Below are 26,967 nucleotides of genomic sequence, written 5' to 3' on the forward strand. Positions count from 1 at the left end.
GTAGATTCTTAAAGGGAGAAGTGCATAAAAGATAGAAAATGGGAGTGGGGTGTTTGGCCTTCTGCCTGGTGGAGGAAAAATGATGGGAGTTTCCATATGTTCATTCAGAGTGTCAGCGTGCTCTCTATAAAGCACCCAATTCGTCCTTGTCACTAATCTGTCCACCTGGATTAGAAAATCTCATAGGTGCTGATTGTACTAAACTGCCCTAGGTGCTCAGCACATATGCCTGTCCTGGAGGCTGGCTTAGTATCACAGTGACTACTTAATAGTCTACAAAATATAAACTGGAATTATTTTTTAAAATAGTAGTCTATTATTTCATGCCATTTCTGTAACTTCTTATTCAAGATTTTTAAGTTTATGTGGGAAGAAACTGTAGGCTGTGTTCCGGTTTCTCTTGTATATCTGTTTGTGGTATCACTTTTGTATTTTTTAATCTCGTCATTAAATCTATCCACTGCCCTCACCTTTGAATTGGGGTGCTTTTCTGAACCTAGATGTTTTCCTGCGGGGACAGATCACTCCATAAATATATTATTCCTATAGTTACGGTTTTCAGGCAGGGACATTTCCCCGCCTCTTCAGGGAACATTTTGTATTGTCTGGAGACGTTTTTGGTTGTCACAGCTGGGAGGCTGCTACTGGCATCTAGTGGGTAGAGGCCAGGGAAATGCTGCTAAACATCCTACAGTACACAGGACGGTCCCTAACAAAGAATTATCCAGTTCAAAATGTCAGTGGTGCCAAAGCTGAGAAACTGCTTTACAGTAAGGTATTTTATCCTAAATGTATGCTTAAAGACACTGCAGCTGAAAAAAAGTTTTCAGTCAACAACTGGAAGAAATCAGACTAAAGAAAAAAATTATCTTGTTAAGATCTCGAGAATTAGAACAGAAAATCACCATTTAAAAATCTTTATTGTGTTTCCGGTATAACATTGACAATATTCCTTTTTTTCTTTTTTGTTTTTAAAGATTATCCCTTTGGCCTGGGTTTGCCATTTCTGTATCATATTTTGAAAGGAAGCTCCTGTTTAGTGCTGATGTGAGTTACAAAGTCCTCCGGAATGAGACGGTTCTGGAATTCATGACTGCTCTCTGTCAAAGAACTGGCTTGTCCTGTTTCACCCAGACGTGTGAGAAGCAGCTAATAGGGCTCATTGTCCTTACAAGGTACAAGCCTGCGTCTAAATAAACTTTTCTTCAGAAATCAATCATTGATGGTATTTGGGAATAGGAATAGTGTTGGAGTATTGGCCCAATATCACAGATCTAATCCGTTTACTCATCTGTTTAGAAGACCTGGTTGTTTTGCTGTCTGGAGTTCACATGTCCTTGTGTGGCATTCTGGACTGTGCACAAGCTCCAAATTCTCGCTTGCTGTACCCTCCTTTCCCCTAATGCCACTCTCTATTCTAACCCCCAGCGGTCTGCACTTTTCATGCTTCAGTTCAGTTCAATTCCGTTCACTTCAGTTGCCTGGATTCCCTACCCCAAATTCTGCCTTTTAAACTTCAGTTTTCACAAAGCTCAATTCTAATGTCCTGGCTTTTCTGACACCTCCATTTGCCTACTTAGTTGGAATTATTCAGTTTCTTCCCCTGGGCGGCGCCCATAGCACTTTGCTTATGGCTACCTTGTTGTGGCCATCTTATTTCATTTTACAGGACAGAAGGTTAGTTCCATGTTTCACCTTCTTTATTAGATTCAGGAGTCTTTTAAGTTGAGACCACATTTTACTTCTTTGCAACCTCTAGGTTTATGTATATAAAATTTGCCCTCATTGCACACTGAGCTTAGTTAAACACGGAAAATTTAGATGACCTCCTGAGTACTAAAAAGCTCACCATATACTGCTGCTAGTCCAAGAACACTTTTAAAAAATTTTTTATTTTAAGTTTTGGGATATATGTGCAGGATGCGCAGGTTTGTTACGTAGGTAAAAGTGTGCCATGGTGGTTTGCTGCACCTATCAACCATCACCTAGGTATTAAATCCAGCATGCATTAGCTATTTTTCAGAATGCTCTCCCTCCCCCCGACCCTATCACCTGAGAGGCCCCAGCGTGTGTTTTTCCCCTCCTCGTGTCCATGTGTTCTCATTGCTCAGCTCCCACTTATAAGTGAGAACATGCGGTGTTTGGTTTTCTGTTCCTGCCTTGGTTTGCTGAGGATAATGGCTTCCAGCTCCATCCATGTCCCTGCAAAGGACATGATCCTGTTCCTTTTTATGGCTGCAAAAATACTTCTTTTAGGGGACTTGTTAGCCTTCTATTCTGGCTTAGAATTTCCACTTAAACTTGTTTTTCTGGGATATATAGCAGAGGGGTGGGACTGGCTGGATTCCACACTACTCGGTATGAGAAGGCTACCCTCTTATCTTCCTGTCATGATCTTGATGGATTAGCTTATCACATTTCAAAGTCATCTTGGAAAGAATCAAAAGCTCTAGAGAAACCTGCTGTGGTAGTTTCTGCCCCTAGGCTAGGTCATCCTGAGAGGACAGTCCAGGCTACACAGTGCTGAAGGGGAGAAGGAGCTTAGAGTAATCTTAGCTAACCTGTTTTGTAGTTTTGCCAAGGGCCAGCCCTAGTGGGGAGGTTAAGCAAGACGCCAGCATTGTGGGTTGATTGGCCTTCTTTTGGTGCTTTTTTTAATCAGCAAAACTACCGGGGAGGTCAGAAACTCTTGAGTGACACCAGAAGATAATGGGAAAGTTTTGAGCAATGCTTCAGCCTCTGAACATTTAAGAATGATTTACCTGAAGTTAGAGTATCTATCAGTGAGAAAACTAGACTGTGGTCTAAGGACTTTCCCACAGGTTTTGTTGGAATGTGGACAGAAGTCTTCCTGTATATGAAATTATTAAGGAATGCCCTTTTCAGATAAGAGCTGAGTATTTTTTAAAAAGTGAATATTCTTGTTTTATTGTTTTCATAATTTCTGACATTCTGGAGTCTATCTTATGTGTTGAATTAAAAGTGTGGTGAAGTAGCTGCTTATGTTAGATGATTAAAAAACAATTTAAAGACTTTTTATATTTGGCAGATACAATAACAGAACCTACTCCATTGATGACATTGACTGGTCAGTGAAGCCCACACACACCTTTCAGAAGCGGGATGGCACCGAGATCACCTATGTGGATTACTACAAGCAGGTAGGACTTTTCTTCATGCATCTCTATCTCCTTTCCTTTTACCTCAGAGAAGTCTCCTTATTCCAAGTCTCAGAGGTCCCCCAGATTGTAGGCTGAGTCTGCCTCGGACCTGATTCTCTGACTTGTCTCTCTCCTTCATCCCCACCCTCCCGGTCTCCTGTTGACCCTCATCCTATCTCCTGTTTCCTTCTTCCTGTAGTGTGAGTAATCTCCCTTTAAAGCATATCTGATCACACTGCTCGCAACGCTAATACATTTCCATGTCTCCTTATTGCCTTAGGACCACACGTAAGCCCCTTAGCAGAGTTTCCAAATCTCCTTATGATGTGGCCAATTCCTGCCTTTAAAGCCTCATCTCTTCCCATTCCCCTGCTCCCTTCCCTGGCTCTGATGTAATTGCCTGTTGTGATTCCATGACTCAGTTTCTCCCCTGTGCATTTTCACACGTTGCTTCCTTTTCCTGGATACCCCTTCACAGCCAGACGAACACTAGACACCCTTGCATACTCAGCTCAGCCATCAAGTCTCAAGGGAGCCCCAAAGCGTTCCTCCCAGAATCCCCTCCCTGTCTCAGGTCATCACAGGCACCACACGAATGGTCTGAGCCCCATCCTAGACATTGAGCTCTGGGGAGGGGGCTCCTTATTTTTGGATTCCCAGGACTAGCTCAGTGCTTTGCACATATTAGATACTCAAGAAACTATTGATGGAATCTGTTGCTGCCTCTAGAAGCTCTAGTCGCATTTGCAGCAGTTATTCTTACCCCTCATCTTCCATGTTCAATTCTTTTTGAAAGCACCTTCTCTTTAATGTATAGTAATACTCAGGTTAAAACAAACAAACAAAAACAAAAACCCTTTCTTGATCATTGTACACTTTCAGGAAAAGCTCTCTTTTTCTCCTTAGCTAACTTTAGAAAGTCATTTACACTAGCTCCAAGCACCTTTTCTGTTCTTCCTTCCTGAAACCTCAGCAGTCTGGTATCCAGTAATGCTGCTTTAGAAGTAGTTCTAGAAAGGTCAAGTTCAGTTACTGTTCTTATCCTAAAGGGCTTTCAGTGCATTTGATACCTGTGACCTCTCCCACCGGCTGGAACTGAATCTCTTCCTTCCTTGACTCCTGGGACACATCCCTGCGGTTCTCTGCTACTTTCAGGTTGTTCTATCTTAGTCTCCTTTGACATTTTCCTCCTTCCTTCCTCACAAAGGAACCATTATTCACCATGGTTCCCTCATATAGAACCTTTTCATTGTATTTTGAGATGGCTCAAATATAGTGTTTTTGCCTAGCATTCATCTCCATTTCCAGAACATATTTGCATGAATACCCTGCAGGCATCTCAAACTAATATAATTCAGACTGAATTCATTGTCTTTCCCATTCCTGTTTCTCCTTGGAAATTCTGTAGCTCAGATAGGAATGATTTTGCTTTCTTCCTCTTCTTCACCTTAACCTCCTCATTCACTTGTCACCAAGACGAGTTCTGTATCCTTTATCCGTGAATTTTCTTTTTGCCAGCCCCGTTCCCACTGCATTAATGCAGGCCATCTCGTGGATCCCCTCCCCCTACCATCACTCTTTATGCCCTAGCTCTCTCCTCACTGTGATCCCTCATCCTCACAGCCATCAGAGAGATCTTTCTGAAGTGCTGCCCAGAAATCTGATTATAAGCATAAGCTCTGAAGTAAGATGGTCCTGGCTCCAGCTGTGTAACCCTGGGTAAATCACTAAACCCAGAGTGTCATGTGTAAAGGAAGTTTATCTGTCTACCTTCATGGTGTAGTGTAAGAACCGAATAAGATAATTATGCACACAGAGCACTGAAGTGTGCCTGCACTTTGTGAGCACTGGGAGAACAGTGGAGACCATGCTCCTCCTTTTCTATCCTCTGCTTCTTCCTCTCTAGCACTGCATAGTTTGGCCCCCTTTTTCTTTCTTATATTTCTCAGCATCCCTCCTATGCAGCCCATGCCTTTATCACCCCATCCACTCACTGGCCTACACCTTCCTCAGCCTTTGTGTGTGTTCACTAGGCATCTGCAGAAAGCCACGCCGTACCTTTCTCCTTTACCCCTAGGTCAAATCCTAGCTTTAAGGCCAAGTGTGAAGTCCTCTCTGACTTTGCTTTCTGTCACACACGTAGAAGAGCAAGCTGTTCTCCTAAGTACCTGTGCATCCATCACATTGCTTCTTGAACACATATTCCTTGGAGAGCAAGGATGGTGTTTGGCTAATCCTTGATGCATAGTATCTAGCAAAACATCTTGTGCATAAAATGTGTTCTGTGTTTATTAAACCAACAGTTTGTTAAACATTTGGGTTTCTTTCTTGCATGATTAAATTTGTTCATATTTAAACAGAAGTATTTTAGGACCTGTGACATTCTGAAATGGGAATCATGGTAAAAATCCCAGTCACTGTTTTTTTGAAATGAGTTGTGCTTCACTGCATATATATTGTAATTAGGGAGGAAAAGAAAGAAAACTGTGACAGCTTCTAGTATGCCCTCCTCCCTGTCCCAGGAAAGAAAGACTGATTATTATGTAGTCAGTTTTCAAAGTGGAAGACATCCTGATATTGACCTTTATATTTCTCTATTTTATCTTATCATACAAAGTATTTTCAAATGCTAAGAAAATTGGGGCAAGGGAAAGGGTCACATTTACCTTGTGAGAGCAGGTTAGGGGCTAGAGTTCTTGACCATGCTCCAGGTAGAGTCCTTCTTCCTGGAAGATGCCTTTGTTTTGCTGGAGCTGTTACCTGAGACTATCCATACTCCCATGTTTTCTTCAAGGTCCTCTCTTGGTCTCCACCTGCAAGGAGGCTTCCCTGATTTGCCAGCCATAATTGTGTCACTACCACCATCTCCTCTTCCTCCCCACCCCTCCCACTCCAGCCCAGGGATCCAGTACTGAGTGGTATAATAAGCAGAGTCTTAACAGATCAATCCTAGCTGTGCTAATTTCCAGTTATGGAGCCTTGGGAAGATTGCTTAATGTTTCACAGTGTTTTCTCATCTGCAAAGGGGACAATAATAGTATCTCTTTCATTGGTTTGTTGTGCTTTATCGTGCTTTGTTAAGCATTGTTTGTGCTTCTTGTGGACCTCGCTTTGTAGATAATGTATTCATGCAGAAAGGCAGGGACTGTGCCTCTTTTATTTTCTTATCCACTGCCGTTCCTGGAACACAGTAAGCATGCCGTGTGTTCTAAATTAATGGAGTCATGCATACAAACTCACTTGACAAAGCCTTCTCCAAACTTTTTAGCCATAGCATCAGTTGCACCTGCTACTTTCAAATGAGATTCTTGACTTGGTTTTTATTTTAATGACAAAGTTTTTCTTGAAATATAGAAATGCTCACATTTGACTTCTTTAATTGTGATTATTGATCTCAGTGTCACAATACCCAGGCATTTTATAAATTATAATTCCAGTTGTTCTGTCACTAATGTGGATTAAATTATAATGGAAATGAGTGTTCATTGTAACCTTTGTCATTAGAGGGTAAATGAGCTTTTGCCAAGGTGAGACTGCTGAAACTGAAGTTTAGGATGGTAAAGGGAGAGGAATATGAACTAACAGTTGCCGGGGATTCATTATAAACCAGACCCCATGCTAGTGGTTTACACAGGATACCTGTGAGCTACTGTTATCCTTATTTCATAGATGAGGAAAGTTAAGTCACTTCCCCAGTGTCACAGCCCAAGCAAATAGAGGAGCTGGGGATCAGATTCACATTTGTCAGACTTCAGGGCTGCTTCCCTGTAACATCCTACTATCCTAGAAGGTAAGGACAGTCATGCTCTTTTGGGAAATCTGAGATTGTCTCAATATAACTCGCCTCCAGCTTGTGTATAGATATTTTCAAAATGAATATAGATGTTTAGAGCCAGATAGTTAAGCATGGGGCAGTCTGCCTCAGTCATCAGTAGTGGAAATGCTGGCTCTGAGTCAGTCCCAGTGATGTCATTGAACTATGTGTAGAACCAGCTGGAGTCTATTCTGAATCTGGCTGAAACCGAGAGACAGCAGGGAAATGATATTTTTAATGGTGTTGCATTAGAAAAGATAATTAAAATAATAAAACTGGCCCTCAGATATAAAAGATAGGTACTGGGAAGAAAGTAGCAATAAGTAGGTAACTATGGGATTGGTTAGATTTATTTATATATTAATGTTAGGATCACCTTGTTGAATGTAAGGATGCTCACCTGGTGGTGCTTCCATGTTAACTTTTTACTTATTAATCTTGCATTTTATAGCAGTATGATATTACTGTATCTGACCTAAATCAGCCCATGCTTGTTAGTCTGTTAAAGAAGAAGAGAAATGACAACAGTGAGGCTCAGCTCGCCCACCTGATACCTGAGCTCTGCTTTCTAACAGGTAATGTTTGTGTTTTATATCTCTGTCAGGCTCCTGGATACAGGCCCCTGATGCTTGGCAGTGGGCAGACCCTCTTTAAGTTACATGAATGCCAGGACATCGATTTAACCCATGGAGGATGGTCCTTTTAAGTAATTTATTCAATAATAGAGACATGTTGGGGGAACCGATTTCCTTTATCTCATATATTCCATGTATTACTTTGATGTAAAATAGACCCCCTGATATCATCCTAAAACCAAGTTTCTCTTTGCCATTATTTGAATTTACTAGTATAGGAAGGAATGTGACTTAGATTTTCTTCAGGTGTATCAGTAGAGTGGTGCCAGAATGATCCATACCTTCTTTTTGCATGAATTTTCAGAATATAATCCTCATTATACAGTAAAATCTGAATAACTGCCTCGAGTACTTTTAACAATGTTCTTTTGACTAACAGGTAGGCCTAGGAAGTGAAGACTTTCTACATTTTGCATTTGTGTGTTCCTTGAGTCAGTTATGATGTGTATATATCTATTTTGCCATTAGAAAAATTAATAAGAAGGGCCGGCGTGGTGGCTCACGCCTGTAATCCTAGCACTTTGGGAGGCCAAGGCGGGCGGATCACCTGAAGTCAGGAGTTCCAGACCAGCCTGGCCAACATGGTGAAACCCCATCTCTATTAAAAATAAAAAATTAGCTGGGCATGGTGGCACACATCCGTAACCCCAGCTACTCAGGAGGCTGAGGCAGAAGAATCACTTGAACCCAAGAGGCGGAGGTTGCAGTGATCCGCGATCACGCCAGTGCACTCCAGCCTGAGTGACAGAGCAAGACTCTGTCTCAAAAAAAAGGAAAGGAAAGAAAGAAAAATTAATGAGGATATAATCCTTGAAGGGAAGGGTGTTCATTCTTTTTATTTTTTTTGAGATGGAGTTTCACTCTTGTTGCCCAGGCTGGAGTGCAATGGTGCGATCTTGGCTCACTGCAACCTCTGCCTCCCGGGTTCAAGCGATTCTCCTGCCTCTGCCTCCTGAGTAGCTGGGATTACAAGCAAGCACTGCCACGCCCGGCTAATTTTGTATTTTTAGTAGAGACGGGGTTTCTCCATGTTGGTCAGGCTGGTCTCAAACTCCCAACCTCAGGTGATCCACCCGCCTCGGCCTCCCAAAGCGCTGGGATTATAGGCATGAGCCACAGCGCCCGGCCTAAGGGGTGCTCATTCTTAATGGTGTTCTGATATTGTAGGTCTGCAGGACCCAATACAGTAGCCAGTAGCACATGAGTTTCTGAACACTTGAATTGGGACTAGCTCTACTAAAAGACTGAGAGGAGGTGTGCTTTAGGTGTAAAACACAGCCCAGATTTGAAAGGCTTAGTATGAATAAAAAGAAGGAAACTACCTCAACAATAAATGTTTTATGTTGATTGCATGTTGGAATGATAATATGTTGGATATACTGGGCTAAATAATATACACTATTCAAAGTAATTTCGTCTGTTTCTTTTTTGCCTTTTCTTAACGTGGCTACCAGAAAACTTAAAATGACATACGTGGTTTTCATTTCTATTGGATGTGCTATACAGATGGTGAATGCATTCAAGTGGAAAGGTTTAAACTGGGCCTTTGATGGGCTGAGTTGCTTATGTTCATTTTCTCACTTTGTCTTCATTTGCATTTAATAGGGCTGACTGACCAGGCAACATCTGATTTCCAGCTGATGAAGGCTGTGGCTGAAAAGACACGTCTCAGTCCTTCAGGCCGGCAGCAGCGCCTGGCCAGGCTTGTGGACAACATCCAGAGGTACTGGATCACCGCATGCATCCTTCCTGGGGCTGAGTTTTTAGTATTAGATGGCCTATGTAACACTGATATATTCCTTGAAGGAAATGTGTCATTCATATTGATTCAGAGCAAGGAGCTTTTGAATTGTGCTGTCCACAGCCCTTCATCTGAGATGTCTCAGGACTAAGGGGTTGAAGGGAGTTGGAGGCCATGCTGATAGGAATAACACTTGCTTTACCTCCATGCCCTGCTTTCATCTATTTCATACATTGAAGTCTGGATAAAATGTTGAATAAAGAAAAAGGTTATAATCTAAACAACAACAACAACCTTCAAGCAAACAAAGCAACCAGAAAAACACCAGGCCCCCAGTATTCAGGGTCAGGAATGCTCAGCTCTTAATACAATGGCCTCAGCAGGCTGAACTTTAGGAAAACCCCACTATGTGCCTTTTAAATTTGAGATATACCTTTGTGCCATCTGGTTCTGCCCATCTGATTATCAGACTATGTTTCCGTTCTTATTTATGACAGTTTGCTATAACATGTGATTGGAAAATTGAGCTTCTCCTTGGTTTTCCTTTCTGACCCTCTAAAACTGGACTGTCTAGGGTGGCTGCTGTGCACTTGAAATGTGGCTAGTGACACATCTAGAAATGACAGTTTTTTAATCTATTGGGTTAAATAACATATATTTAAAACGTAATTTCACACTTGTCATTTTTTTACTTTCTTAAGGTGGTTACTGGAAAATTTAAAATTATGTATGTAGTTTGCTTTATATTCCTATTGGGCTATATTGTTGATCAACAGTCTTTTTTTTTATTTTAATCTTTTTTAAAGTAGTACTAGCTCATGGAGGATTTGGAAACTTACGTAGCACAAAGAAAGGAGAGAGAAAAGAGTGTGTATGTGCGTTTACTCAGTAAATATTTAACAAATGAATCACAATTGAATTAATAATTAATTCAATTAATATTAGTAATATTCTTTCAGACTCTGCAAACGCATATAATCCTATTTTTTAAAAGAGAAATGGTATAATACTGTACATCATGTTTTGTAGCTTGCTCTTTTCACTTCAGGGTTTTTCTCAAACATTTCCATATGATAAACATGATCTCTATTATCATGCTAGTGTTTTCATAGTTTTTTAATTTCATGGATATACTTTACGTCATTTACCCTGGACGTCCCTCAGACTTATGCCGAATTGAGAAGGAATTCCTGGTTCGTTTCCCGTATAGTGACTGTGGATTAATCTTCCTGATGCATCTATCTGCCACCTTTCAGTAATACCACCCACCTCACCCCATTTCCTGACCAATGATGGCCTCACTCATCTCATCTTGGGCAGTTGGTATCTGAAGCAAAATAATTAACTCAAAGGAATTAATGTGACCAGAGAGGACATAATCCGAATAGGTGGAAATAGTGAGCTATTGCAGAGAGACAGTGGTGAAGAGGTTTGAGCTTCCCTAAAAAAATTGGTAGAGCTTTAATAGGGAAACAAAAGTGTGGGGATCTCCTCCATGTCCTGCAAATGCCTGGCTTACTGTGTGCTGAGTCCTATATATGGTTGTCACTTTCAAGGAGCTTATGGCTCAGTGGAAGTTATCATATATCATACTCCCATGAGCTAAAACATCAACTATGATTAAAGCTTATTAAGTTATAAATGGAAAGTACTACACAATAGAAAGTAGTGTTATTATTGCTGATATTAATATTCTCCTCATAGGATAGAGAGGGTAATAGGAAGATCCTGAATCTTCTGAAGCTTACATTCTTATGTTCCCTTCTTTTATCATCCTTCTTCGACTCTCAACCCAAGAAATTCAGATATTCACAAAAGACATCTCCACATCCACTGGCTCCAAAATATCTCCTTATTAACGAGTGTGTTATCAGGAATGATAATATCTCATAGGTTTTGAGCACATGCCATGTGCCAGGGACTGTGGTGAGCACTTTCTGTGCATTATCATATTTCATCTTTATGTCAGTCCTACGAAGTAGGTGCTTTTATTATCCTTACATTTTGCCAGTAAGGAAACCAAGGCCTTAAAGATGAATAGTTTGCTCAAGATCATATATTATTAAATGTTAGAGCTAGGAGTTAAACCCAGGTCTGTCTGGCTCGATAGCTTATTTTTCTAACCACTGTACTCCCACTGGAATCCTTTTCCCATTCCTGAACATCCCAAATGAGCACAGTTGTCCCGTAATTCTTTTAAGCAGGGAAAAAATATGCTGAGTAGAATTAGAAGCCAGGAATCCTGAAGACACAGAAAATCAGCCCCTGACTAATTCAGTAAGTTATAATTATATCTCTCTTTAATGATTTAAAACAACTTTATCAACAGGAATACCAATGCTCGCTTTGAACTAGAGACCTGGGGACTGCATTTTGGAAGTCAGATATCTCTGACTGGCCGGATTGTGCCTTCAGAAAAAATATTAATGCAAGACCACATAGTAAGTGCTGTGATTTTATTTTCATTTAAAAGTATTTACTTGAATATGTGTAAGTTTGTGCATTGGCCAGAGTGGCTTGTGTGCTTATAATATTTGGTTTGGCCATGTACTTCCATCTCTTTATCCTAAGACTTCAGATCCCCTGTGGTTTCCTTTTCAATCTGAATTTACTTGCACGGACTTAGCGGCACCCAGTGGACATGATTTAGGTTAGTCAGAAGACAGTATTTCAAATCACTGCAATTAAAACATACCCATCTTCTGTTGGGTGGTGCATTGCTCTTAAAAAAAAGTCATAGTCATCTGAGGAAATTCTATTAGCTGGTGGACATTAGTTCTAATAGATTGTTTTCTGATACCAAAACTGAGCCCAGGAGGTTAAGGCTGCAATGAGCTTTTGCAATGACTTTTAGTTGCCATGTCAGTTATGTATGTTAATCTTTCGAAATAAAACACTGCTCAATGGACATTAAAATCAAGAAGTATGCACAGAACCCAGCCCCAGACATAGTACTTGGGGAGAGAGGCATTCTGAAACCTGAAGAGACAAATCATCGCCACTTCCAGACTTCGGCTGAAGAAATGAACCTATCAATATTTTACGCAAAAATTATACATTATCTTTCTCCCCTCCCCCTCAGTTTTGCCCACTTTAAAACACCAGTCACATTTCATGTTTAAAGGCTCTCTTCTTGCCTTTATTGGGTATAATAAACCAGTATGTCTAACTGATATAACTGAACAATGAATGTATCATGTTGGTAGAATGGGGGGAATTTTTTTCATCTTTTTTTTTTTTTTTTTTTTTTCGAGACAGGGCTCATTCTGTTGCCCAGACTGGAACACAGTGGCATGATCACAGCTCATTGCAGCCTTAACCTCCTGGGCTCAAGCGATCCTGCCATTTCAGCCTCCCAAGAAGCTGGGACTATAGGCGTGCGCCACCATGCTCAGCTAATTTTTGTATTTTTTGTAGAAACCAGGTCTCCCTGTGTTGCCCAGGCTGGCCTTGAACTCCTGGGCTCAAGCCATCCTCCCACCTCAGCCTCTCAAAGTGCTGAGATTACAGACACGAGCCACCATGCCTGGCCTTGTCATATCTTTACAATAATCTATCCAAGTTACAAAAACTCTCATTGGAGAAGATAAGGAAGTACTATTTTTCAACACAAAACAAAACAAAACTTTATGGTAAAGTACTAAAATGTAGACACCCATTAGGATCTTGGCGAGAGTTCAGTAAAGAGAAGCTCAGTTTCAGATCCACATGTGAAGGACTTATGTACTTAAAATGATCCATCTCATAATTTCTATAAGTAAAATCATATTTCCCAGAGCCTTTCATTTTTATGTATTTGTTTGCATTTTTTTGGTGTAGAAACTGGTGTCCATAGGAGAAAGGGCATTAAAACAGGAGAACTCATGCACTGGAGGTAGCAGGTGTCTAAGATGACAGTGTCATCAACTTCTTGGCCCATTCTGCTTTTCTGAAATTAGGTCCTAGGAACTGAATGAACTCAAAGTTCACAGGTCTCAGGGTACATTGTCCTGGGTCTCCTCCCAGCCCCATAAGACAACAGCAGGAAGAAGTGTTGTGGGCAGAAGGAGTACAGCTCTCCTCATGCCCTAATGGACAGGAATGAACTTTGACTCCAGAGTGAGCCATTGATGGAAAGCTAGCCCTTCTCCTTTGCTCTCAGGCCGAGGTAGGTGGACTCCTGGGGCTGAATCCAGCCCAGCCAGTGGAAGGCATCACGAGGATGGCTGATGGTTGGAAGTCAGAGAAGTCAGAGTGCTTGGTCACAAGTGCCCTGGCTGCCATGTCAGGAGACCAGCATTCTAAACCTGTCGCTGCTGCCAAGTGGTTTCGTAACCTCTCAGTCACAGCTTTCTAGTTTGTAAAACAAGAGGATTGGGATGTTTCTTAAATATTCATGTACATGTGAATCACTTGGGGGACATGTTAACATGCAGATTCTGATTCAGTGGGTCTCGGGTGGTGCACAGGAGTCTGCATTTCTAACTGGCTTCTAGGCAGTGCTCAAGCTGCTGGTCAAGTAACGCTTGACAGCACTTCAAGTAGCAGGAGATTAGCATACAATGTGGTCCCTTTTAGTTCTAACAGTGGATCTTCCCCACTTGCTGTGCCAAAGGCATCATTCAATTACAGTCTGAGGATATAAGCAGAGGTCTGGGAAGCAGGCTAACATTCCCCCTCTTCAGCGCAGGAAACCTGTTTTTCCTGGTCACATGAGAGACCTTTTGAGAGTGAGAAAGGAGCCTCCATCCTGGCTTCATCTTTGCTTCTAAGCATACCTACTCCTAGCTTAATATATAATCTTAACTATCAGGGAACCTGCCCCGATAGTCACATAGGTTATTTTCTATTTTCCTTAAGCATCGGCTGGTTTGAGAAATAAAGGGACAGAGTACAAAAGAGAGAAATTTTAAAGCTGGGCATCCAGGGGAGACATCACGTGTCGGTAGGTTCCATGATGCCCCACAAGCCGTAAAACCAGCAAGTTTTTATTAGGGATTTTCAAAAGGGGAGGGAGTGTACGAATAGGGTGTCGGTCACAAAGATCACGTACTTTACAAGGTAATAGAATATCACAAGGCAAATGGAGGCAGGGTGAGATCACAGGACCACAGGACCGGGCGAAGTTAAAATTGCTAATAAAGTTTCGGGCACCATTGTCACTGATAACATCTTATCAGGAGACAAGGTTTTGAGAGCAACCGGTCTGACCAAAATTTATTAGGCAGGAATTTCCTCTTCCTAATAAGCCTAGGAGCGCTATAGGAGACTGGGTCTATTTCACCTCTATGGTCTACAGACCATAAAAGACAGCCACGCCCAGGGGGGCCAGTTCAGAGACCTACTCCCAGGCGTGCATTCTCTTTCTCAGGGATGTTCCTTGCTGAGAAAAAGAATTCAGCAATATTTCTCCTATTTGCTTTTGAAAGAAGAGAAATATGGCTCTGTTCCGCCCGCTCACCAGTGGTCAGAGTTTAAGATGATCTCTCTTGTTCCTTAAACATTGCTGTTATCCTGTTCCTTTTTCAAGGTGCCCAGATTTCATATTGTTCAAACACACATGCTCTACAATTTGTGCAGTTAATGCAATTATCACAAGGTCCTGAGGCGACATGCATCCTCCTCGGCTTACGAGATGACAGGATTAAGAGATTAAAGTAAAGACAGGCATAAGAAATCACAAAGGTATTGATTGAGGAAGTGATAAGTGTCCATGAAATCTTCACAATTTATGTTTAAAGATTGCAGTAAAGACAGGTATAAGAAATTATAAAAGTATTAATTTGAGGAACTAATAAATGTCCATGAAATCTTCACAATCCACGTTCTTCCGCCATGGCTTCAGCCAGTCCCTCCGTTTGGGGTCCCTGACTTCCTGCAACACTTAACTGTTCTGTAGGGTGTGTTAGTTTTATTATGATGACCTAGAGTATTGATAATCAGCATTCTCTGAGATATTTAGATGCTTAAAGTAAAAGATAAAATGATACAGGCTGTTTGCCTGAGTCATTCATAATAAAGGCATAGATACTCAGAGCTGGAAGGGAACCTCAGAGATCTTTGAATCAGACACCATTCTCTGCGCACCGCAGAGAATCATGAGGTTAAAGGGACCTCCAAGGGCCACCAGTGCCTGGAAGACCTGGGATGATGCCCAGACGCTTCCACTCCCAGAAAGCACATGTATTCTGTTCGGATGTGCAGTGCCTGCATCTGTGTTTTAAGACTGAATAGCAAACTGTGTTAAACAGTTATAACAAAAGTTGGCCATCTTCACACTGTCTTTATTTAGCTGCTCTCTGAATAAATTTGTTCAATCCTTTCATGATCATTATTTTTCTCAGTGTCGACCTGTGTCTGCTGCTGACTGGTCCAAGGATATTCGAACTTGCAAGATTTTAAATGCACAGTCTTTGAATACCTGGTTGATTTTATGTAGTGACAGAACTGAATATGTTGCCGAGAGCTTTCTGAACTGCTTGAGAAGAGTTGCAGGTTCCATGGGATTTAATGTGGACTACCCCAAAATGTGAGAATACATTGAATTTTGTTCATATATTAATTTGGTTTGGTTAGAAGGTAGGGAATAATGGCAGATGTATCAACAAAAGCTTCTTTATCCCAGTAGTTTCCTAATGTAAAGTGCCAAGAAAGTAGTCATAAGTAGATAGATTTTGTAATGACTAAACTTTTATAAAGTTAGAATATATTTTATGTTGGCCTTTGTAAAACTTGTACCCAGTTCTTAAGCAGTAGTGTCATTACCTGAAAATCTTTCCAGTACCAGTTGGGATATAAATCTTTAATAAGTCCATATATTGTCTTCTCAACTGTTTTTCCTTCTTTCAGATCAGTTTTTCATATCAGTTATTTACTTAATAGGAAATGGATATTAAAAAACAAAAGTTGCATGTCCTGACTTTTACTTGATTTTATGCTTTAAAATTTAATATGAAAATAGATCTCAAATAAGCTTTTCTGATTCTGTTACTGTAGCATACTATTAGTCATTCAGAGAGTTTTCTGATAAGACTAAGGTCAACCATTTATTCTTAGAATGTTTATTGAGTACTAATATGTGTAGATACTATGCCAGTTGCTGGGAATGAGAAAGATAAATAAATTGTTTTTCATTGAGTAAGAGATACATATACAATCACACTGAAAATAAATACTGTTTTGCTTTAGAAAAGCCATAAAGTTGGTCATGCCTCACTTTACTGAAACTGATATGCTTAGAAAAGAGGAACAGATACTTATTTTTCTTTGTTATAATGGAGTTATTCTTTAAACACATAGTTACTAATTAATTGCATCAGCAGCACAAGTATTAATCCCAAAGTCTCATTTAACACCATTGTTTAGAACTCTCCTCTTATCAAATCTGTTAATAAATAGCCTGGATTGAGTTTCACCCGCTCTACTTTCTCTAAACCCATGAGCTAATAAAGCAGGAAATGATTATGAAAGAAGCCACAGTCCGCAGATCCTGGGCTGACGTCACAGGCTCTTTCTCACGTGAATTCTGGAACAAGCCCATTGCTATGTTCTGTCCTTGGCCTGTTTTATTTGAAAGCTCATATTTTATTTCAACCTTCTTTTTTCCATAAAGTATCCATTTACCTGTTAGATTTATATGCATAGCTTCTGTCTTCTAAAACATTCACCTGATGATTTTAGAAGGAGTGGACTGTAAGTGCAGCAGAGTCAGAGTGCGAGAGTTTGAATTGGATGAGTCAGGACCATCTAGTTGCTAAGACAGTTCTGCCAGCCAGTCACGTAGGTCTGTTAGTATCTGCAGTCATGGGGTTGATGGTCCTGCCACCTGCTGGGCGAGTTTTAAAAAGCCACTGGGCATTGGGACAGTTCACTTATATACGCATAAAAGAGGCTGATTCTACATAAAGAAACTAGTTTTACAAATTCCTATGTGTGTGAGAATTACTTTTGGAGCTGCTGGCCCCTAACATAATGTAAGCACAGAACAGATCATTGTTGAGTACTTGTGCGCTGATTAAGGCTAGACATTCCAGGCTCCAGACAAGCAACCACTAAGGAAAATAAAGATATTTTTGTCTAAATCATGCAAATTAGCTGAATAGCTTGGTCTCATTAACCTGATGTTTTCTGAAACATTCGTTTTTAGATTCCTATAGCAATTCACTCTTACAGAAATCTTAATCCTGGTTGAGCTTGAACACTCTTTCAGACATTTGATACTGTGAGACTTGGGATTTCAAAAGTTCACTTTCAACCCCATTTTGAACAACAGAATTATTGATTATAGGGATTCTGGACAATTGAGAAGATCTGATTTTCTACCAAACCATTTTTTACACTGTAAAAATTATTGTGAAATGTTTTTGTCATATTTTGTAGTTTAAGAAACAATTTTAGACTCAAAAGGTTATTTTCTCTAATAATTTTTCCTAAAACTACTAGTGTGTTATGAAAATTTATTTGTATTATTTCTAATGCCATATAAGTATGTGCTACTAAGGAAGTTACATAGCTTCAAAATTAATCTTTTTATGTAGCATAAAAGTACAAGAAAATCCAGCTGCATTTATTAGAGCTATACAGCAATATGTTGATCCTGATGTTCAGTTGGTAAGTACAGGATACTTTTTGAACTCCTTTAATCTATAATTTTAGTTCTGCTTTATATCTACAGTCTGAACATACCCTCCCATGATATACTTGCAAATTGCCATGCATTTCTCCAAAGCACCGAAGAAAATATTAATCTTAGTATTTTAATCAATATTTTATTTCCTTTACACATTTCTAATATTAATTTTAAAATACAGTACTTCTTGTTACCCCTATAACAGCCATTGGTGTCTGCATATTTTGCAACTCATTGGGGTCATCTTTTCCTTAAGATTTAAGATAAACTGACTCCCACCTCATCACATAAATGTTGGTATCCAGTGTTCCCTATATTTCAGGGGATTCTTGGAGGGTTAGGTTTTTCCAAGTGACCTATGGCCCCAAATTCCTGCTTCCTCTGAATTCTTGCCACCTTCTGTGCATTTCAGAGAGGACCACTTCCTCCGGTGCTGCATCACCTGGTGGGACATCCACAGTTGCCTCATTTCCCAAAGGGCATGTGTGTGTAGCTGACTTTGCAGACTGTTTGGGGCCAAGGCATGATTACATCACATCCCAACATTCCAGAAAAATTAGAATTGACATCCCTGTTCTTAAAAATCTTTCAACGATTCCTATTTCCCAGTAATGTTTACTCTTCTACCAGACCTCAGCACCCCCAGGCTATTGTAGGGCTTTTCCTGTCCGTTCCATCTACCCTTCTTACCTCCCTCGCTCACTCAGTTCAACTTCCAACATTCTTGTTCTTATGTCATGCAAACTAACTGAACTAGCTAAGTGCTATCTCTTTGCTTTTCTTTTAGTGAGTTTCTCTTTTACTCTAAAGGATCTTATATGAAACAGAGAATTCTCACCCTAAGAGCATTTATTTTTTACTTAAATCAAATCAAACTTACAGAAAAGCGACAAGAACAGTACAAACAACTCTCTCATATACCCTTCACCCAGAATCCCAAATTATTGACCTTTTACCATATTTGCTTTATTATTTTCTATCTTTTTTGCTGAACTATTTGAGCATATGTTACAGGCATGATGCCCCAGTGCCCTTGACTATTTCAGTGCATATTTTCTATAAACAAGGTCTCTATCTTACAGAAGCATATGACAATCATCAAAATTAAGAAACAGTTTTCTTCATTTGTCTCAATTGTCACCTCTGTAGGAAAAGGCTTTACTGTCCTGCACTTAGTTGTCCAGTCTCTATAGTCTCTCCTTCAATCTGGAACAGCTCTTTAATTTTCCTTGACTCTGATGACCTTCCAATTTTGAAGAGTACAGACTAGTTATTTTGTATAACGTCCCTCGATTTGGGTTTGTCTGATGTCTCCTCATGATTAAATTCATGTTATGCACTTTTGGCAAGAGTAGCACAGCAATGATCCTATATTCTAAGTGCATCCTACCAGGTGTCACTCCACTGATTATGGTGATATCTGCCCGATTTCTCCACTGTAAAGTTAAGCTTTATCAGTTGCATGTGTACATATGTAGATATTTTGAGACTATATAAATAATCCTGTTCCTCATCAAACTTTTACCCATTTGTCTTAGCATCTATTATAATTCTTGCCTGAATCCATCATTATTATGATGATTAACAAATGATGGTATTCCATTCCATCAGTCCTTCTACAGTCATTAGGTGGCATAGGAAGAACTTTCTCTTCTCCCCATTTATTCGTTTGTTTCTTTATATCTGCATAGACTCATAGATTCCTATTTTGTTAGAGTCCATTACTCTTATTATTTATTTTGTTGCTCTTAATATTGTACCTGATTTTGCCAGTGGGATTCCCCTTCAAGCTGGCTTCTGTGTCTTTTTCATGTGTCTCCATCTTTCTTGGAACACTTTCTTATTTTCTGGCAAAATAAGATATTCCAGGCTCATCTTACAGTGTTGCTTCCCCGCCCTGGAATCAGATATCTTTCCCAGGAGTCCTGATTCCTTTTAGCAGAGGATAGTATTTAGATACAAAGATTTGGGGCACTTGGTGTGCTTCATTGCTACTGGGTTGTTGCTATCCCCAGGCTTTCTCAATGGACATAGCTAGGAAATGTATGTTGCATGGCTCCTGTTATTCCCCACATACCTGCTTACTTGTCCAGCCCCTGGTGTGGAACCAGTCTCACTCGGCTCCCATCTTCTCTCAGCCCACTGGGCCACTGCCTTGTTCTACCACTTTTCTTGCTTGGAGCCAAACTCATGAATTGGAAGGAAGGAAGGCCTCTAAGAGCCTTTTGCTGATAATTTAAAAATATTTTTCTTCACTTTATATAATTAAATGTAAATAATTTTAGCTTTTGACATTGTGACTTTAAATAATTCTATAGGTGGAAAAATTACTTTGTTTTCTTCTGCTAATCATTGACAGTGCATGTCTTTTCTACAATTTGGGGGCTTTTGAAAGTGGAGAATAAAAGATGAGAAGGAGGCGGAGGTAGGCCCTTCAGTGCGGAAAGCATCTGATAAGAAGTAGGAGTAGGCCAGGGGCGGTGGCTCACGCCTGTAATCCCAGCACTTTGGGAGGCCGGGGTGAGTGGATCACAAGGTCAGGCATTTGAGTCCAGCCTGGCCAACATAGTGAAACCCCGTCTCTACTAAAATTAGAAAAAATTAGCCGGGCGTGGTGGCAGGCGCCTGTAATCCCAGCTACTCGGGAGGCTGAGGCACAAGAATCGCTTGAACCCAGGAAGTGGAGGTTGCAGTGAGCCAAGATCATGCCACTGCACTCCAGCCTGGGTGACAGTGTGAGACTCTGTCTCAAAAAAAAAAAAAAAGCCAGGGGACTTGAAACTTCTCTATCCACCCCCCACTCATATCCATACTCTCAACTTCAGCTTTTTTTTTAAAAAGTGTATTTTTGTGTCCTTTATTTTGGTTATCTTGTACCTAATGGGAAAAGCACCATAGTTTAAGCTAATTCTCAACTTTGCTTATCTTTGGGTGGGGTCAGGGAGGGACCAATGGGAATGATAACTTGAAAACCATAGGAAAGGATCACTGCAAAGTTGGGGGTGAGGGAGTGGAGATAGCTGGAGAAGCAGCTCTGTGAGAAGGGAATTTGAGGGAATTGACAGAATCAAATCAGGAGAGAAATGAGGAGAAAGGAAAAGCCAAGGGAAATGGGTAGGAGTGGGTGGGGCTTTGCAGAATGAATGGCTAATGAGAAGGCATTTCAAATGGATTGATTAATTCACCAGTGTTTTAATGGCCATTTAAGAGAACTGTAGGCATGTTAGTGTTGCTTCTTGGGAACTTAAGGGTAAAAGATGTTTGGAGAATAATTCATGAATTCATTTCTTTAAAAAGCAACTTCTTAGCAGAAGTAAATTAACTTCCAAAATCTTTTGCTGTTTTTGCTTTTAGGTAATGTGCATTCTGCCTTCTAATCAGAAGACCTATTATGATTCCATTAAAAAATATTTGAGCTCAGACTGCCCAGTCCCAAGCCAATGTGTGCTTGCTCGGACCTTGAATAAACAGGGCATGATGATGAGTATCGCCACCAAGATCGCTATGCAGATGACTTGCAAGCTCGGAGGCGAGCTGTGGGCTGTGGAAATACCTGTAAGGACCCTGTCACATTTTTTCTATTAGTAATTAATAAATGTATTTTAAAGATTAAAGTAGGAGATGTTATCACATGATCCCAGAATTATTTGGTTTGCTTGTTTCTTGAGCCTCTGCCCTGGGTTCTGGCATTCCATAAGCCATTGTGAATCTTCAAAAGAGGCTCCATACTTCTCAGCGAGCTTCAGTTAAGCTGCTAACTCAGCATAGGGACCTGATTTGAATCCTCTTGGCTGCTATTTTAAAATCTGTGTTCCATTGCCTCCACATTTACTTGCTTTCATCAGGGTGCTAACTCTGAGAATAGCCTTGCACCCTGGATGGGGCCTCCCCAGAGCCTGGGGAGCTGGCATAGCCTATGATCTGAACCTCCAAACTGTGGTAGGTACTGAGAAAATCCTCTTCTCTTCCCTGAACTGTAGCCACCATGGGAGTAAGTGAGGAGGAGGAGAAGCGAGGGAGTGTTGCCCATTTCCTTACATGTCCATAACCAGAATGAACATGGTTACCCTCAGCCTCCCTCTCTCCCACTCCCCACAAAGGTGCACAGCCAAGTGAGGATTCCTTAGAGATCTGAAGAATGAAGAGTGGAATTCCTCTTCAGATTCCTCCAGACCAGAGGCAAGCGATAAATACACTGATCACACTCCCAGAATCTCTTTAGCCACTGGTGCCCCTTCCCCACCCCACAAAGGATGATGGTTATCTTGGACGGTAGTGTTTCTCTTAAGATAAGTGTGTACCATATTCTTCCTGCCATCTTTAAGTCTCTCTCATTTCTGGTTTAATAATCTGGCTCACGGATCTCAATCTCCCTTACACATAGCTTAACTTTAAGAATTCAGTAACGGGAGTCTGTTTTTAAAAACTTTCCTATTAAACCATTGGTAGGGGAAATGATACCTCATCCCATTAAATCATGACAAATTTAATTTTATAGTTAAAGTCCCTGATGGTGGTCGGTATTGATGTCTGTAAAGATGCACTCAGCAAGGACGTGATGGTTGTTGGATGTGTGGCCAGTGTTAACCCCAGAATCACCAGGTACTGCTAAAACTACCTGAACACATGCTTCATTTAGTTAGACTATTAATTGTGGTTTCACTAAAGAATGTAACAGCAAGGAATATTTTGTATTATTCACTCATTTTAAACACCAACATTTATGTTCATAAATTACACTTACATATAAAAATGTGATTGATAATATTGGGGTACTATGTAGCCTCATTAAAAAATCTTTTATATATTCATTAGGGTGAGCTATTGCTCATCTTCCCCAAATGATAGATGTGTACAAATTCTTGTGCATTTATTTTCTGAGTGTCTGCACCATATTGGGAACTGAACTAGGTACTTTACATATATCATGTCGAGCAGTTGATCTTTGAAATCAGATTGCCTGGATTTATACCCTGGTCTGCCACTTACTTACTCTGTGACTGAGGTCTAGTTATTTAACTTTGCTGTGCCTCACTATGGTAATCTGTAAAATAGAAATAATAATGATGCCTATTTCATAAGGCATTTATGGGAATTATCTAAAATAAGGTGCATTGAACATCTCCACCCATAGTAAATACTCAATACATACTTCTTGTTATGATTATTAACATTTGCAGACATTTGATGTGGCTGTTGTTCACACAGCTATTAAAAACAGGCAAAATCAGGGATAATGCCTTAAACATTGGCTAATAGTACTCATTAAATTATGGGTCTTAGAATTGTTTCCACCTTTGTAATTGAACAATGTGTTTTGAGGCTATAGCAGCCCTTTGCAAAATGTTTTCTTCCTGGCTTAAGCTATTTTATTTACTCCATTAAATTAATGGTCAGGTATGTATTTTGGATTGTGGGAAACAGAAAAAGGAACACCATAATAACACCATACTTGCATGCCTACAACTTCATTCCAGGTTGTATGAGATGCTTCTTATATATGCCACATCATTAATCAAGTTGATAAAGGACTTTCATTTTTTTCTTTGTATATCTAAAATTTATTTTGATATAGGGAGTGAGGTAGGGATCCACTTTAGTTTTTTTCCTGAAATGGTCACCATTTATCAGAAAATTTATTATAATTTTTATCAGTTTTGATAATTGATGCATACATTATATATATTTTGAATGTACAGTGTGATGTTTTCATATATGTATACATTGTGAAATAATTACCACAGTCAAGGTAACTAACATATCCATTACCTCACATAGTTACCATTTGTGTGTGTGTGTGGTGAGACTACTTAAGATCTACTCTCTTAGCAAATTTCAACTATACAATAGTACATGATAATTAACTATACTCAACATGCTGTACATTGTGTCCAAAACATATTCATCTTATAACTGAAAGTTTGTACCCTTCGAACAACATCAAATATTCCCATCCTCTGCCCCCGATAACTATCTTCTACTCTCTGTTTCTATGAGTTTGACATTCTTAGATTCCACATATAAGTGATCGTACAGTATTTGTCTTTTTGTGTCTGGCTTATTTTACTTAATATAATGTCCTGTAGGTTCATTCATGTTGTTGCAAATGGCAGGATTTTCTTAAGGCTGAATAATATTCTATCGTGTGTGTGTGTATCTCACAATTTCTTTACCTAATCATCCATCAGTTGTCACAGGTTGATTCTATATCTTGGCTATTGAACATGGGAATGTAGATATCTGACATACTGATTTCTTTTCCTTTGGATATATAGCCAGAGTGGGATTTCTGGATCATATAGTAGTTCTACTTGAAATTTTTTGAGGAACTTCTTTACTGGTTTCCATAATGGCTATGCTAATTTACATTCCCACCAACAATGTATAAAGGTTCCCATTTTTCCACATTCTCCCTAATATTTATCTTCTGACTTTTTGGTCATAGCCATCCTACAGGTGTAAGGTGATATCTCATTGTGGTTTTGATTTGCATTTCCTTGATAATTAGTGATGTTGAGCACCTTTTCATGTATCTGTTGGCCATTTATATGTCATCTTTGGAAAAATGTCTATTTAATTGGATTTTTTTTCTATTGAATTGTATGGGTTCTTCATATATTTTGGATATCATCCCCGTATCAGATATGTGATTGCAAATGTTTTCTCCCATTATGTAAGTTGCTTTTCATTTTGTTAATTATTTCCTTTGCTATGCAGAAACTTTTATTATTTAGTTGTATTTTTGGTGTCATATTCAGAAAATCATTGCCAAGATCAATGTCATGGAGCTTTATGTTTTCTTCTAGAAGTTTTGCAGTGTAAGATCTTTTGTTTAAGTCTTTAATCCATTTAGAGTTAATATTTGTGTATGGTATAAGGGTCCAATTTCGTTTTTTTACATGTGAATATCTAGTTATTTCAACACCATTTATTGAAGAGACTTTCTTTATCCCATTGTGTATTGTTGGTGTTTTTGTCAAAGATTAGTTGACTGTATACGTGTGGATTTATTTCTGGGCTTCTTATCCCGTTCCATTTGCGTATGTGTCTGTTTTTATGGCAGTATCAGGCTGTTTTGATTATTATGGCTTTGTAATATAATTTGAAATCAGGAAGTGTGATGCATCTAGCTATTGATTTGCATATGTTGAACGATCCATTCTTACATCCCAGGTATAAACCCCATTTTCTCATCATTTGTGAAACTTTTAATATACTGTTGAATTTAGTTTTTAGTATTTTGTTGAGGATTTTTACATTTATGTTTATCAGGGCTTTCCTTTTTTTTCACGTAGGCATTTATTGCCATAAACTTCCATCTTAAACTACTTTTTCTGCATCCCATAAGTTTTAGTATGTTGTGTTTCTATATTTCAATTTTGCAGTTTTCCTCCATTATTAATTCTAGTGTCATACTATGATGGTCAGACAATAGTAAGCTTGATTGATATAGTTTGTTCAAATATTGATATAGTTTGTCCCCTCCAAAAAATGTGATCCCCAATGTTGAAGGTAGGGCCTGGTGGGAGGTGTTTTGGTCATGGGGGTAGATTGCCCTCCCCATGGTAATAAGTGAGTTCTTGTTCTGTTAGTTCATGCAACAGCTGGCGGTTTAAAAGAGTCTGGCATGTCTCTTGATCTCTCTCTTTTGCTCCCTCTTTCACCATGTGACACCCTGGCCCCCCTTTGCCTTTCATGATGATTATAAGCTTCCTGAGGCCCTCGCTAGAAGCAGATGCTGGCACTATGCTTTATGTACAGCTTGTAAGACCATGCGTCAAATAAACCTTTTTTTTAAATAAATTGCCCAGTCTAAAGTGTTTCTTTATAGCAATACAAAACTAACAGATTGATATAATTTCAGTCTTCTTAAAGTTGTTAATACTGGCTATGATTTGTCTTGGAGAATGTTCCATGTGTGCTTGAGCAGAATATGTATTCTGTGGTTGTTGGCTGAAACATTTTATATATTAGATTCATTTGGTCTAAAGTATAATTCAAGTCCAATGTTTCCTTATTAATTTTCTGTCAGGATGATCTATCTATTGTTAAAAGTGGAGTATTGAAGCTCCCTACTATTATTGTATTGCTATTTCTCTCTCCAGATATTAATATTTGATTTATATATTTAGATGCTCAACTATTAGGTGCATACATAGGTAAAATTGATGTATTCTCTTAATGAATTGATTCTTTTATCATTATCCAACGACTTTGATTTTTGTGAGGTATTTTTTTTTTTTACAAAAGTCTATTTTGCCTAAGTTTAGCTACCCCTGCTCTCTATTGGTTTCCATTTGCATGGAATATTTTTTCTATCCTTTTACTTTCAATCTATGTGTGTCCTTACAGCTGAAGTGAATCTCTTTGTAGGTGGCATTTAGTTAGGTCTTCTTTTTTATCCCTTTAGCCACACTGTGTCATTTGATTGGAGAATTTAATCCATTTACATTTAAAATATTGATAAGTAATGACTCACTATTGTGATTTTATTCATTGTTTTCTGGCTTTTTTGTAGATTATTTGTTTCTTTATTCCTCTCTCACTGTCTTCCTTTGTGATTTGATGATTTTCTGCAATAGTATGCTTTACTCCTTTCTCTTTTTTGTTTTGAGTATCTACTATGGATTTTTGCTTCATAATTACCATGAGGCTTACATAAAACATCTTATGGTTATAACAGTATATTTTAAGCTGATAACTTTATCACATACAAAAACTCCTCACTTTTACTTTCTCCCCTACATTTTATGTTTTAGATGTCATGATTTGCATCTTCTTATATTGTGTATATATGCATTAATTATATTGTGTAGCTATTTTTATTATATTGTTATTTTCTTATATTATGTAGCTATATTTTAAAATACTGTGATCTTTTATCCCTACAACTAGAGTTATAAGTAGTTTATAAACAACTATTACAGTATTAGAGTATTTTGAATTTGATGATATACTTACCTATATTAGTGAGTTTTATGCTTTTATATGTTTTTATGTTACTTATT

General features: G+C 39.2%; 1 protein-coding gene across 1 annotated transcript in view; it reads left to right on the forward strand.

Moving 5' to 3' along the window:
• Positions 1–26,967, forward strand: part of PIWIL4 (piwi like RNA-mediated gene silencing 4) — a 54,310-nt gene that overhangs the window by 18,982 nt on the left and 8,361 nt on the right. Inside the window, exons 7-15 of the mRNA XM_008953814.4 lie at positions 978–1,175; positions 3,050–3,161; positions 7,427–7,550; positions 9,216–9,333; positions 11,681–11,792; positions 15,675–15,859; positions 17,868–17,940; positions 21,314–21,514; positions 22,458–22,561. Coding sequence (XP_008952062.3) covers positions 978–1,175; positions 3,050–3,161; positions 7,427–7,550; positions 9,216–9,333; positions 11,681–11,792; positions 15,675–15,859; positions 17,868–17,940; positions 21,314–21,514; positions 22,458–22,561 — 1,227 coding nt within the window. The remainder of the gene's footprint in view (positions 1–977; positions 1,176–3,049; positions 3,162–7,426; positions 7,551–9,215; positions 9,334–11,680; positions 11,793–15,674; positions 15,860–17,867; positions 17,941–21,313; positions 21,515–22,457; positions 22,562–26,967) is intronic.

Source organism: Pan paniscus, chromosome 9, assembly GCF_029289425.2.
Source record: "Pan paniscus chromosome 9, NHGRI_mPanPan1-v2.0_pri, whole genome shotgun sequence".
Taxonomy (NCBI): Eukaryota; Metazoa; Chordata; class Mammalia; order Primates; family Hominidae; genus Pan; species Pan paniscus.